The 15,083-nt window shown below is 36.4% G+C and overlaps 1 protein-coding gene across 1 annotated transcript in view; it reads right to left on the bottom strand.

The window, feature by feature from the left end:
• Nucleotides 1-2,859: 2,859 nt before the first annotated feature.
• hace1 (HECT domain and ankyrin repeat containing E3 ubiquitin protein ligase 1) overlaps nucleotides 2,860-15,083 on the bottom strand; it is a 29,694-nt gene continuing 17,470 nt past the window's right edge. The window contains exons 14-24 of the mRNA XM_067399457.1: nucleotides 14,736-14,823; nucleotides 12,758-12,869; nucleotides 12,566-12,663; nucleotides 9,978-10,065; nucleotides 8,459-8,608; nucleotides 7,712-7,908; nucleotides 7,178-7,309; nucleotides 6,163-6,261; nucleotides 5,769-5,839; nucleotides 4,449-4,562; nucleotides 2,860-4,233 (exon numbers count right to left, since the gene is read on the bottom strand). Of these exons, the coding sequence (XP_067255558.1) occupies nucleotides 4,131-4,233; nucleotides 4,449-4,562; nucleotides 5,769-5,839; nucleotides 6,163-6,261; nucleotides 7,178-7,309; nucleotides 7,712-7,908; nucleotides 8,459-8,608; nucleotides 9,978-10,065; nucleotides 12,566-12,663; nucleotides 12,758-12,869; nucleotides 14,736-14,823 (1,252 nt within the window). The 3' untranslated portion in view covers nucleotides 2,860-4,130. The remainder of the gene's footprint in view (nucleotides 4,234-4,448; nucleotides 4,563-5,768; nucleotides 5,840-6,162; nucleotides 6,262-7,177; nucleotides 7,310-7,711; nucleotides 7,909-8,458; nucleotides 8,609-9,977; nucleotides 10,066-12,565; nucleotides 12,664-12,757; nucleotides 12,870-14,735; nucleotides 14,824-15,083) is intronic.

Here is a 15,083-nt window from a genome sequence, read left to right as displayed (position 1 = left end):
ACAAATTAAGATATTTTTGATGAAATTCGAGGGTTTCTGAACCTCAAACAGGCAGCACAACATTGCTCCTTTTAAGGCCCAGAAAGGTTGAAAGGACATCGTTAAAATAGTCCACGTGACTACAACGGTTCAACCTTAATGTTATGAACCGACGAGAATACTTTTTGTGCGCAAAAATAAAAATAACGACAGTGGACCAAGGTATTCGGTGGGCCAACAAACCCTGGCCATTGTCCCTGTGGAGGCATGAAGCAAAACTTGATTCCACAAGTTTACTTATTACTACATTCAAAGATGCATTTTATTAGCATTGCATTATTTTTCTTTACATCCAAACCGTAACCGAGACCTGGGTCCTGTTCGTTTTTCAATGGTTTTGTATTTGACCTTATATCTGTTACCTTGGTTGTTTTTTGTAAGTTAAGAACATCGGCGTGCAGCTTCAGGGTTTGTGTGATGCCTCAGAGAAATGCAAATCTACCGGAACCACCTGCAGGTTAATCAGATCTTATTAGAGCAGGAGCAATCACAAATGGTGTCAAATCCTGAGTGTGTTCTGATCCACAGATAATGATGGTCTAAAGAAGTCCAAATCTCCAACCCCACACAACACTTGTTAGTTTTCAGCTAAATTTGATTGAAGTGCTAATACAGATTTCGTTTTTAATGTGCCTTAGGGAAATGGAAGTCACCACAAATCATTTGTAAACAGCAAATCCATGTAATATATGATATATATGGCAGGATGATTCAGCAGTTGATTACTGTACAATCACATGAGAATCTGAAAGCTGGAAGAATGAAGGTGTCTCAGTGTGGAGCAAAACCTCCCCATTCTTTCCAATTTCATGGACTGGAACTTCAGTTGAGCTGGAACAGATTGTATTGGAATGGGATGCAAGAGTCATACATGTCACACAAAAGGGTGTGAACCACCAAAACTTTCCGGAAAAGCACAATAGCATGAAAAGTACAATCTGTACTTGTTCCATCTGTCCATTGATGACACCACAAATCGCACACATGTAATACGTACATATGTATGTTCTATTCTATTCGAGCTTATTCTAGTTCCCCCTGCTTCTCTGCCTCTTTCAATCTTGTTTTTGCTTGGCTGTCATGGTGACATATGTTTAGTTTGCATCTGTCCCAGCTCCGGGCGAGCCCTCATGCTGAGTCGCTCTTGCTCTGGATGCTGCGTTGCCATGGAGAGCAGCTTGCAATTACAATAGCACTACCGTAGTGAGCAGGTGAAACATCACTTTCGCCAACTGCCAAGGGCCTCATACACACTATGGCACACTAGTAGGCAGAAATCGATGCGTAGCACACTGTTTGGTCGTGTTCGAGATGCTGAGCTTCTGCAGAATAAAATGAAAGCTGGAATTATGGAGGTTTTTTGTGTCAATAGTTTTTTTTAAAGAAAGCTGTATTATTAGTGCTGTTGATTATTCATCACTGCTATTTAGTGCTGCTTGGAATGACATATTTTTGTAGGCCAAAACCCAGACAGTTTGCATTTTAGCTCTTCAGGGTTCCATCGGCACAAAGTCAGTGGGTTTTTTGAATGTCTTTTTGCCTGAAAGGTCAAGATATTTTCATGTTTTATTCCACATAAAATACATCAGTAAAACCACCTTGATTTAAAAAAAAGAAAAAAGAAAGAAAAGCTTTTATTGTCGTGAAAAAGGCAGTTGTTAACAAGTGGCTAAATGGGACTACAGATGTAAACATTAACAACAGTTTAATGTCAGAGTTTAAGAACAACTCCTACTAGGTCACGTGTTGACAGTTTGTAATTACAGTAATTACGACATGATGGAACAGCTTATTATCATTTCAGGGATTTGTTTTTAAATAAAGACTGAAAGAGGTAACTTAAAGCTGCAGTCCGTAAGTTTAGCCTTTTTGTCACCATCTCTGTTTGAAACCTGCAATTGCAGATATTTGCAGAATAATGAGTTACTCCATCTGCTGTGAGAAAAGGCTATAAATGACCCGCCACCTGCAGCATCTTCACAATCCATAGCCTACTAGCTGGGATTCCTCCTTTCTGTTTAGAGATGTGACGTAATGACGCAAACGAACGGCTGCATGCTCGAATTTTACGCGGAAATCCACCAGTATCGATTTATTATAAAACATTATTGCAAGGTTGTGAATTGGCCTAAGGTAAGGAGATAGTTTTGAACACTGGCTAGTTATTTACTTGCTCAAAAATTGATTTTGGATCATTTTTAACCAAAAAAAGTTACGGACTGCAGCTTTAATGATGGTGATGTTGATGTGACCATGGTGTAGTTCGTTCATAACTTTTTATTTCTGCCGATTGTGTATATAGTCTTCAAAAACATTTGAGTTTAGTTTCTGCTATAACCCAAAATCCTAATAAAAATCCACTAAAACACTTTATTTTAGGGTCTTTTAACTAGTTGTTTATTAGCATGCATATTACTAGAATTTTGTTTATTATTACTTATAAATCACACATCAATGCCTTATTCTGCATGATCATATTCTACATCCCATAATCCTACACAATATCTAAACTTAACAACTACCTTACTATTAATAAGCAGTAAATTAGGAGTTTAATGAGGGAAAAGTTGTTTATATGGGTTCCCTATAGTAAAGTGTTACCAAAAATCCTATTGGTTTGTTGTCGAGGGAACCGAGGTTCTGGCTTACAAAAATACATCACTGCTGCAGCTCTCTGTAGCTCATACTCTAGCCTAGGGATTTGCTCAAATAATGCACTTTAATGTGGAATTCATCCTATGATTTATGGATATGGATTATGCTTGATGAAACCTGCTAAAATGGTTAAACACAAATAAATTATAACTCTAGTTGCCTTCATTTGTAATAAAATCCATACTTTAATATTTTTGATGCCCACCTGTAATATCCAAAAGATTGTGCAGTATATTCTGTTATTACAAGTACAAAAACATATTTGAATCCCAAAACATATTGATAAATTAGAATAAATAGATTAATATATCTACAGTTTCACTTTAATTCACAACCAATAGTAAAGATATTGTACATTCCTAAAATTACTTGACTTTCCTTTTTCAAAATCATTTCTTGACATGTCCTTGTTTTACAGGAAGATAACTATATGATTTGTTGGTGATAATTTGGCACACCTAACACATTATTTGATACTTTCATATAATAACTTAAATGCACAGAAACTATTTAGACATTAATATAAAATTAAGAATATTTGGACTATGCTGACAACCCCATATATAACCAAATACATTTGAGTACATAAAAATATATATATGGCACAATAATCATGAGAGAGTAAAAAACTGTCTAGAACACTAACTGAAAGTGTGCCACAAGAGACCAATACAACAATGCAACAGAGGAAAAAAAACTGTTATTCTCAAAATCACAATTTTCAATAATGTGTTGACTTTATCAGCTATAAATATCTAACTGTCACATGCATCCACACACACACACACACATGCAACTGAAGCATGGTGCGAGTTGAACAGCATCAAATAACTGAAATAATACAGCCTGGGATACAGTTATAAATGTAAAATAAAACTGACATTTGCATGTAAAATAAGAGTGAATCTCATGAAACCTGTCAAGAACATCTCTGGGTCATATTTCACCAACAACATAAAATAATAATAATAATAATAATAAAAAACAGCCTATTTTTATGACAAATTAGATTCTGTGGAAAAAAAAGTCAAGTATTTATATATCTTGGTAATTTATACTTTTTTTTATTATTATTAAAATCTGCATAATGTCAATTATGTTTGATGTAATACAGAAAAATGACTATTACAGCAATGGAAATATATATATAAAAAAAAAAACCTTAAAGGCCCTAAAAAGGCTTAGTTTTCTCTATGCAAAATATAGTTTCTTATTTTGAATTTATGGTGAAATGTGACCTGGACATCCGTTTCATACATGCAAAACAGCCTCAGTGCCTGGAGTGTCATTGATTCCCGTCATTATCCACTGATGTCCTTGTCATAGATTTTCAATTTAAAGGCTTTTGAATTGTAGTGTTGAAGAATCCCTGAACTCAGTCGTGTGTGCGTTGTGTGTCCATAGAGCAGAAGTCTCCGCAAACACAACAGCCTGCGTCACGCCATGGTGTATCCGTAACTCCCACAATGCAGTGCAACCAGCAAACGATCACGCAGGACATCCTTGCTGGGGTATTCTGGGAGTTTCAGCATGTTAATGCTGGGAGAACAGAGAGATGGGTAAGTGATGCTACACTGTGAGAGTCATACTGGTTTCATTACATGCACTTTTTTCTATTTGTTATTCTTTGTCACTCTCCAGCTCTTCATCATTATGTTATAAAGCAGCTCTGCGTTTACAGCTCAGAAATCTCAGAAGAGCCACATTGCCCTCTAGTGCTCCTATCTGAACAACACCATCCACGTGTCTCTCACCATGTACTTGAGGTAGGCAGTAGGTTTGATGTGTAGGGCACAGCGGCAATAGTAAACTTCTGCAGACCACTGCCGCCCATAAGGAAAGCAAATCCTCCGTGAGGGACTCTTGAACTGTTAGACAAAAGAACAATGGTATTATGTTGCTGTTTGTGCATGAAAAAGCTCAGTAAAGCACAAAACAGTGTGTTCTTCTCTAAATCAGTGTCACTCTTTCTGAACTCCCTGAAACACCTCCATTGCAGTCTTGAGTTTTCTTCACAATATTCCTCATTTAAATCATTTATACGCGGAATAAAGGGGCGGGGCCTGGTTGAGTTAGTTAGTAGTGTGTTGAAACTGGCGGTTATGGTAAGGGGCGGGACATTTCCCAAACACCAATCACAACACACTGCTCCAGCCGACCAATCAGAGCACACTGTGCTTTTCAGAAGGAGGGGCTTCATAGAGACAGGAAGTAAACAGAGTGTTACTGACAGACTGGGAAGAGAGGAGCTGCAACAATGGAGAATATGAGGAAAATAATCAACATTCAAGCATTAAAACCAATAAAACGACAAGTAAAAGTGCATAGTAGGTCCCCTTAAAAAAAATATATATATATATATATGCACACTATTTTAAATATATTACCAAATCATTTTGCAGGTAATGGATTTTCATCCATTACAAAGCATGTAACTTTCCTTAAAATTGTGATACTAAAGAATTCTCCTTATCCAATCTTTTCTCCCCAATTTGTTTTCTCAGTCATTTTTTTCTCTCCATTTTCTTAAAGGTGGAAAATTTAGAGAGAGAAAACTTCTTAGAGCTCAGTACCATGAAGGAACTTATAATAGCTTGTTTCTGCCATGAAATAAAATGTCGCAATCACCTTTTCTTATTTTTATCTCACAATTCTGACTTTTTTCTTGCAATTTCGAGTTTATATTTCACATTTCTGATTTTTGTTCTCAGAATTGCGAGATATAAACAATTGTGAGTTACAATGTTAATTTGTAAGGGAAAAAAGACTGACGGTTTTGACGTTCTCACAATTCTGACTTCATAAGATGCAATTGTGAGTATATCTCGCAATTCTGAGGAAAAAAAAGCCAAAATTTCAACTTATAAAGTCAGAATTGCATGATAAAAAGTTGCAAATACCTTTTTTGTTTTTTATTTTAGTGGCAGAATCAAGCTTCCATAGGAACTAAGTCACTATTGTACCCTGTAAGTGTCACAAGCTTATACATGGTCAATAGTTACTTTCTGACAATATGAATACAGCATTCCCATTTAAAGTGCCTGAATACAGCATGAGGAAATAACTACACGTACCTTCCTGTAACAAACTGTAAGAGAAGGACTCTTTCTTCTTGAGTGAGATTTTCAACCACTTCCCAAAACCACTGCAACAGAAACACATGTACGTCTCTAATCAGAGTCTGGTTTCAACCGGACTGGGCTATAAAATGACTGAAACAATAAACCAGTAGATATTTGTGAACTGATACATTACCATGTATTGTTTTTAATCACTGCATCATTGCATAAGAATGAGTGTTACAATAACCATAAGGCAATTTACCCTCTACTACTGTTGCTGTCTCTGACAAGCACTTGTGCTCTCACTATTAATAAATGTCTATATTGTGATATGTAAAAATTGTTACAATTATTTGCTTCCATCATCCACCCCTCTGTTTTGTATGTGCTGGTGCTGATGGGATACCTGTATGACAGGCTCCTGCAGGTCATAGCCACTAGTGTACTCTGTGTTCCTCTTCCAGTCCATCACATCAATTTCAGGCATGCCTGACAACAGCAGCTCCTACACAAACACAAACACAGAAACAAACAATCCCATCAAGCATCCACAGCAACTAAACAGACACCCAGGTTCTGATTCAGGGGAACTGAATCATTCCTAACATGGCCTAGGACTTTTAAGGAAACAGCTCTCTCAAAGTATTAATAACGTGTCAATTTATGCTCATCATGTTATTTCAAATCTGTCATGACTGGTGTCAAACCCGGTGCGGCACATTAAAAAGTGTTTGAGTGTGTACAAATGAGATTTATTACAGCAAATGGGTTTTTGATTGATTTGGTTGAGTGTAGTGCGCTTGCAGAGAGACTCCACCCACACGCTCTTCTGATTGGCTGTGGATTGTAATTGATATGGTTGAGTGTAGTGCGTTTGCAGAGACTCCGCCCACACACTCTTCTGATTGGCTGTGGATTGTAATTGATTTGGTTGCGAGTGCAGTGCGCTTGCAGGGAGACTCCGCCCACAAGACCTTCTCATTGGCTGTGATTTAAGATTGATTTTGTCGCGTCTCATAGTTGTGTTGCATCTGGTGTGGACAGACGAAGTGTTTGTTGTTGGAATCACATTGTGTGAATTACTTGTGTATTCAATGCAAGTGCTAATATTACGTTTACGTTGTGGATTAATCTTGTATATACAGGATGTATATGAATGAACTAATTAACCTGCTCATTTCACTGGTGCTCAGCGCTTTCATCTTAATCCATACTTCATACTTTCATCTCATGCCATACTTTTTGTTGTTGTTGTTGTTGTTTTTTTCTCTCTTTTTTTTTTTTTTCAATTTAAATTTTTTTTCAGTGAGCACAGGAGAGAAAACCAGCAGAGAGAAACTCCAAATGAAAAATGCAACATGAAAATATAAAGAGATAGAAGCAGGAGTCTCATGCAGAGATGAGAGGAGGAATCTACTGACCAGCTCATATTCATCAAAGAGCTGGATGAGCGAGGGGAGGATGAAAGTGTGAAAGCCCTGCAGGAAGGCATTGATCTGCGGCTGAATCGCTCGGGTCATCCTGAGCTCCGTCACCAGCTGCACATACTCCGCCTGACAGACACAGAAACATGACAAATCAAACCATCATTCACTTCTTCACAATCATGGAGAGAGTGCTTTGTACTCAGTAGTCTTGGGTGACTAAAATGAGGGCAAATGTCCCAAACAAAAAAACTAACGTGTAAATTATTTAAACTGATATGAAAAGTACAATTCATCTTTTTCAAAAGTACCTTTGATTTCATATGTAAAAGTTTTGAAGAGGAATATTATTTAAAACAAAGAGAGACAACTAGTTTCAAATGGTATGAATATTACCCTTTTAACTAGCCTGGTAACTGGCTCATCTTACCCCACTGTTCCCTACAGTTGATTCCAAAGGTTAATAAAAGAGAACCGAGGCACTTCTAATTGAAAACAATGACAGAACGCCTATGTATATATATATATTACCTTGTTGTCTTGGGTGACCTGAATGGTAATTCCTCCTGGTTTGAGAGGGACTTCTTCCATGGTCCCGAACACATCCGTCTCCACGGAAAAGGTGAGCTCAAGGCCAAGGTCACTGATGTCATTGTCCAGGATCCACTGAAGATTTTTAGCATACTCTGGATCAATGGACGACACATCCTGATAGCTCACTGGGATGCCTGCAGAAGATCACACACAAATCACATTATAACACTTTATGCATGTGTCAGACACTCCTGTTTACATGCACATTATTTTCCCACAGCAGCCCAGGTAATAAATATGCCAGCTGTCTTCCGCTCAGGATTTCTACAAACTGAAATACTGGCTTAATCAGACTGGGTTAACACGTGGACATGACGCATATGACAATTTCTGATTGGCATATGATTATTCTTGTGCTTGTAATCATGGTCAGTGACAATGAACAAGTATTGAGTTCACTTGATTAAAGCATATCTTTAATCAAGTGAACTCAATACTCTGCAAAAATCTGCAAAAATGTCAACAATTCTGTGTTTTTCTGTCAATATGGGGTGCTGTGTGTACATTAATGAGGAAAAAAATGAACTTAAATGATTTTAGCAAATGGCTGCAATATAACAAAGAGTGAAAAATTGAAGGGGGTCTGAATACTTTCCGTACCCACTGTATATGCATGCAAATAGTATATCAAACAGATTAAAAGATGTGCAGATACAGAATTGCTCTGAGAGTGGAGTGTGTTACCCAGTATGTGCTTGTAAAAGGAGCGTGTGAAGTAGATGTTCACCAGCTGCCGATGATAGAGGGCCAGACCCAGGATTTGACCAGCAAACCGGAAGTAGTTCAGATGGTCTGGATTTACAGAGGAATTGCTGTTGGGTTGAAATGTGGTACCTGTAAAATAAACATAAAAAATCCACACATGCACATATAAAACACAACACAGTGCATCTGAGAAGAGAAGGGAATGTTATCTATTTCTGCACAAATCACAGAGGAAATGATTTCCCACTAGCCAATATTTCTTTGCTGATTTGAAGTCATTCATTCATAGAGTCAGAGTCACTGTGTTCAGACGCATCTCTCAGCGGGTGGACGATAATGGCCCCAGTGACTCCCAGTGAGTTCACGGCCCTGCAGACCCTCAGACAACTTCAAGCTGACCCTTGGCAGTGACCAATAAGCTTTTCCCTACACTGAAAGAAGCTCAGCTCAGATCTGATCCAATCTTTTCCCTCTGCAAGTGCAACATGGTAAAAGCAGACTCTTCCATGGCGATTGCTCAACTGAGTGTTTTTTTCTGCACTAGTATATTTTTTTGTGTCAAGGTCTTCCGGTCTCATCCGCTTCCAGTTATTTTATCTGTCATGCTGCTTGATATAATAACAAATAACAGTTTGAAATATCTTTTTAGATATATTAGCAGAAACAAACTGGTTTGTAGCCTAAATTATTTTACCGTTTACAGCATTTTGTTATTCTTCCAGTTATTGAATAATAAAGGTTAATGAATCAGAAGTCTCTGCACATTCACAGAAATAAATCTCTTACTTTTGCTTTTCAAAATAAGGTGGATCGAATGTAAATGTTTTTTCACTGAAACTAAACATTAAAAGGCACAATATGTAAGATTTTTGGATTAAAATACCCAAAAAACACTAGAACAATGTTATTTATTTTGTTGTACATTTTGTTGTATATTTTGTACATTCATCAACAAAAAACTCATGTCATATAGCTCAACACAGTAAGTCTTATTGTTTAAATCTTGTGTTTTTGATTTACCATGAGTACCATGTTTTACCATGCCTAATATCGATCTAGTTTACTGCAGTGTGTAACAAGTGTCTCATAGCAGCTGCCGAGCAAGGATTTTTTTTCCACCGGCTGTAGACATGAAGACAACACCTCCCATGATTACACAAAAAACAAGACGTCATCAAGCTACGCCTTTGTTTTGAAGAAGCGACCTCTAGTGGCATAAAATTACATATTGTGCCTTTAACATATAATTTGTATTGTATGTCCCAAAAACATATGCCATATGCCACTCCATGAACTGCATTCTTATTTTTTCTTTACACTTTTTTGTCACTATATTTCCATATGAATTGATGAGTGTGACAGACAGAAGAGGGCAATAGTTCAGTTAGAACAGCTGATAGGTGCAACACCTGACCTGACCAATATCAAGTTGTCTAGTGGGATGCTGACATGGGGGACAAACTTTCTAATTGCACTGTATTTTAGAGATGTCATTTACCATCGGCAGACTGTGTAAACAGCGCATAGTCCGGGTTGATGATCTCATTGGACAGAATGTCAAACCACTCTCTGACCACTCCCTGACCCTGAGAAAACAGACAGAATAAAGTTATTCATGGCATCAAAACCCCAGTGATAAAACACTCTAAAATCTTGTAAAATGTGTAATAATATGCAATCATCAGTAGACTCTTGACGCAAAGCAAGCTTATGCTGCCTTCACTGATCATGTTCAGACTTGGCAGGTTTGGCTGGATTAAAATAAACTCTGTAGATGTGTATACATAAATAATATGTATATATATATATATATATATATATATATATATATATATATATATATATATATATATATATATATATGTGTGTGTGTGTGTGTGTGTGTGTGTGTGTGTATGTGCATGTGTGCGTACACACACACACACACACACACACATACATATATATATATATTTTTTTTGGAGGTGGAAAATCATTTGAACTCTAGCGCGGTTCTAGGTTTGGGAACTGAAAATCGATTCCAATTCTGAATCTTCCGGCAAAAAAGTCTTTGACATGACTAGAGTAAAATCTAACGATATAATTAGGCCATAATGCTGGACTGAAAAGTCTTAATGTAAAGGCCTAAATCAATCTGATGTGCATGATCCAAATGAAATTTTGATCAGACTGGAAGGGCGGTGTAGACCTGGAATAATCTGTTCAATAGGAGAAAAATTAAGCATTCAAACACTTGACTCCGACTATTTTATCAAACACATACCTTTTTACATACATTTACAAACAGTTTACAAACATTTTACATCTTATGGTCAGTGGAGTAAAAAAAGCTCTTATATGTCAGCTTTCTTTTTAGATGTGTCATTAAGGCAAAAATGGCAATTATGCTCACAGTAGCTCTAGTGACATTATTGCAGTTTTGTTCATGTAATGTAGGGCTGTCATGATATTGGATTTTTCACACCACGGTTATTGTGGCCAAAAAATATCACGGTATCGATATATCGCGATATTTATAGAATCCTTGGAGGGGGGAAATTTATCAGTCTAAATAATGTTTACTTTGTTTATTTAGTTTTTCTCTTTCAGGGTTTCTGCACATTTTTTAAAGTCAAATTTAAGGTTTTTTAAGACCTGAAGAAATAAAAATTAATACTAGCATAGTAGCCTATACATTATGGCTGTTTCAATCAAATTAAATCATTATCAGCAAAATCCATCTTTGCAATATAGAGGTGACACAGAAGTGACATTAATATATTTACACAGCATTTACAATTTGTCTACATAAATTTAATTTAATATTTAAATAATATATAATAATATATAATATATAATAATAAATAATATTTTTCTAATTTTAACTTTTTAATGTCCCTTAAATATGAAACTAAACTAAACTGCCAGTAGGTGCCAGCAAGTCACTGTCCTAATGAGTGAGTCAGTCAACCGAACCGATTTGTACAAATGACTGATTCATTCAGGAACAAAGCTCGGATTCATTCGTTCTAAACGCAGATTCAGTCAGAATAACAAAAACATTTCTGTTGCACGGGGCTTTGTTCTGCTGTTCATAATTTTGAAATTTTCTTTGGCAAAATAAAGAAAAAAACAAATAATATTAACAATACTGTGTCTAAAATGTAACTCACATTGTTCATTTAACAATAAGTTGAAGGAACATTGCATTTGTGCTGATTTGGGGAAAACGGCACTTTTGCTCGTGTGATATTGTAAAACAACTAACGTTACATCTTATAATATGATATAATAACGAAAAAATTGTCGGGCAAAAAATGCCCGTGTATCTTGAATTTTGAGGGCAAATAACGGCATGCATAGCTACATCACGCTGAGTAAGACGAATAAAGAAAACATGGTACTTAAAATAATCAACCTTTATTTAAATACGTGAACACAGAAAATCGCTGTTAACAGGTTAATATAACATTTCCCATTTCATGACTAGTAAAATAATCTCAACTTACTCTCTGTAAAATGGAGTAATCTGCAGGGTGATGGACATGGAGGTGAGTAAGAGGTTAGTGGTGTTGCCACCCTTCGCAATGACTGTAGCTAGGCAAATCCTGTGGATTAGGCTGTCTAAGGAGCTGAAAAAATCCCATACTGTCGAGATTATTTACTTTTTTTGGGTGTGTGAATAGTGCCTCTCGCTCTCCCGCTCGGAATAGCTGCGCGCTGCATCTTCTTGTTTGACAGGCGTTAAGGTGCAATACTGCCACCTGAGAGCTCAAGCAGGTTATCGTCAATACTGGTATATTGCGACACCCCTAATATAATGCATATATAAATTAATATGTAAATCAGACTGTCCAATATAGGTTAATATAAACAGAACTTTCTAAATCTGAAATTCATGTAAACATTGATTGTATTTTTGTTGTTGTCATTATGACACTTTCACCACTTGTGCCTGACTGTGGTAGAATCAGTATAATGAATGACCTCATTTGGCTTGTTGTTTTGTGGTGCTACTCTCTTTTGACAGGGCTAAATGTCTGGAAGTGCCAAAAGATTTGAGATGAAGAGCTGAAAGAGATTCCTGGATGACATGTTCAAGCTTACCATTCCCTCTTCTCCGTGGAACCGCACGGCAATGCCTTGTTTGAGTTTCTCATTGGACGACTTGGATACAACCTCACAGCTGCTTCGGAATATTGAGTCTGAAAGAAGATGATAAAAAAAAATGAAGGGAGGAAGAAATGGAGGCTGAAATATGAAATAACCTTTCAACAGATAATGTAGAAATTTGTCTACCTCTGTGAACAAGAAGAATGTCATTTTCATTAACCGGCCGGTGAACCATGTCTGAGTCTGGCTGTCCGGCCAGAAGATGTTCATAAAACCACTCGCACCTGTCTTTAAATGGCTAAGGAAGAGAGGTAAACAAAGACCCATTAAACATGAAGACAATCATTCAGTCCTGCTGCATTGCTCTTGTCTCACAGATGAATTTTTAGGCCAGAAATATATTTTACACAAAGATGCAAATGAAGACCTCAATGCTTGACCAACGCAATCCAAGCAGGTCAAACTAGGGCTGCACGATATATCGCTTTAGCATCAATATCAAGACGTGCGTACTATCCGTGATAGTCACATCACAGGATGTGCGATGTCAAGTATAGGGATCGTAGTTGACACGACAAGGCACTTCTTCGATTAAATGCAAAGTTTAACCATCACAGAGTGAAAGTTTATCATATGCACGTGTTGTAGGTCCTGTCTTTAAACATTCAAGCGATTTTAAACCATTTAAGCGCAAGAAGACGTGAACGAGAACTCAATTCAAAATGTGCACGCCATTTTCTGAGCACAAACACACAGAACAGCCGAGAAATAACGCAGACACTGAATTCAGTTCGTCTTTTTGTGCTTGAATGGACGCATGCACACAAAATTATGTCAAATGTCCGTCTCTACGAGTGTCCTTGTAAACAAAGCCGCTTATGGCTTACGTGAACAAAAAAAATTGAGAAAGAAAACAGATGTGTATCATTATATTGGATTCGTGCATTTGCTCTTAAAGTGACAGCAGCCTAATAAACCTGCTGCAGCCTGTGTCTTTAATGTTAATCAAACAACAAAACACAAAGAGAAAATCACTTTTGTAGCTTTAAAAGATTAATTATATTTAATTCATACAGTGAAGACTATGCAGATAGATTTGATATTCAATGTCTGTATCTAAATACTGTTAGACTTACCTGAAAAACAAAAAGCACTGTTTATTTCATTTGTATCTTTGTTCTACTGTATTTACCTATGCTTTTAATGTGTTTATTATTTTCTATGCATATTCACTCCCCTACAAAATCACACCAATCTTCTTAGAATGATTCAGTCTTTCCAAATAGAGATATTCATCTCTGATTTATAAATTGCAGAAAAATCTAATATCGCATTGTCAGTTTTTTCCCCCGATATTGTGCAGCCCTAGGTCAAACTAAACATTATATGAGCCATTTTCTTTTATTTTATGGGGTTTGCAATTTATGCAATCCTATTAGCATGTCTACAGTTTTAATAACCTAATTTGTGTGATTTTGTGAATTCTATTAAGTGAAATTTTTATTTTAATTAACAAATAAATGAAAACTGTAGTAATGTAGTAAATGTTATAATTAATTGTCACTCACTTGATCCAAGCTAGTCTGTTCAATAATGTCACTTCTTGGGTGATACAATTATTATTATTATTATTATTACTATATGTGGAAAATCATCTGGCAACAGAGATGTGCAAATATTATATTTTTGACAATAAAGCTTAATTAAATGATTAAAATATTTTTACTACAGTTGTACACTCAAGTGTATCAAGCAATTAAAATCATATTTCAGTGTCATAATTTGAACTGATAATAAGTTGAGAAGGTAAGAGATGGACAGCACCAGCATCATCATCTTAAGGAGAGGGATACAGATATTTGTTTTATTAATATTAATTGAAAAATGTATTTTCATGTGATGTTTATCTTAAGTTAGATAATAGTTCATCAAACATACAGTATGTATACTTCCAATGCATTTAGATGAAATATTATGAAGACATAGTTATTCTTGGGAATAACATGAAATAAACAGAGTATCAAATCACGTAAATGGGCTCATTTCTTCATGATTCCTAAAGTTTTCCAGACCCTACGGGAGTCGAGGACCCTGCTAAAGTCCAGATCAGAGACATGATCTGATCAGGAACTCCAGGATCTGTTTCGGGACTCATCACGCTTACCTGGCCTTTGATGATATGCATGAAGCGAGACATGAGTTCAGGACATTCCAGCAGGAAGTGGAAGTGGTTGAAGATGATTTTGGGATTCCTGGGAACAATGAAAGAGCAACTGTGAGAAAGTATAGGGCTACACACACATATGCATATGCACACCGCTAGCCATAAACTAAGTTTAAAGGAATAGTTGACTGAAAATTAAACTCTGCCATATTTACTCATATATTTTAAAATGTAATTTATTCCAGTGATCAAAGCTGAATTTTCAGCATCATTACTCCAGTCTTCAGTGTCACATGATCCTTCAGAAATCATTCTAATATGATGATTTTCATCTCAAATAACATTTCT

Source organism: Chanodichthys erythropterus, chromosome 2, assembly GCF_024489055.1.
Source record: "Chanodichthys erythropterus isolate Z2021 chromosome 2, ASM2448905v1, whole genome shotgun sequence".
NCBI lineage: Eukaryota > Metazoa > Chordata > Actinopteri > Cypriniformes > Xenocyprididae > Chanodichthys > Chanodichthys erythropterus.
The sequence above is the reverse complement of the archived record's forward strand: the minus strand, read 5'-3'. Positions and strand labels throughout refer to the sequence as shown.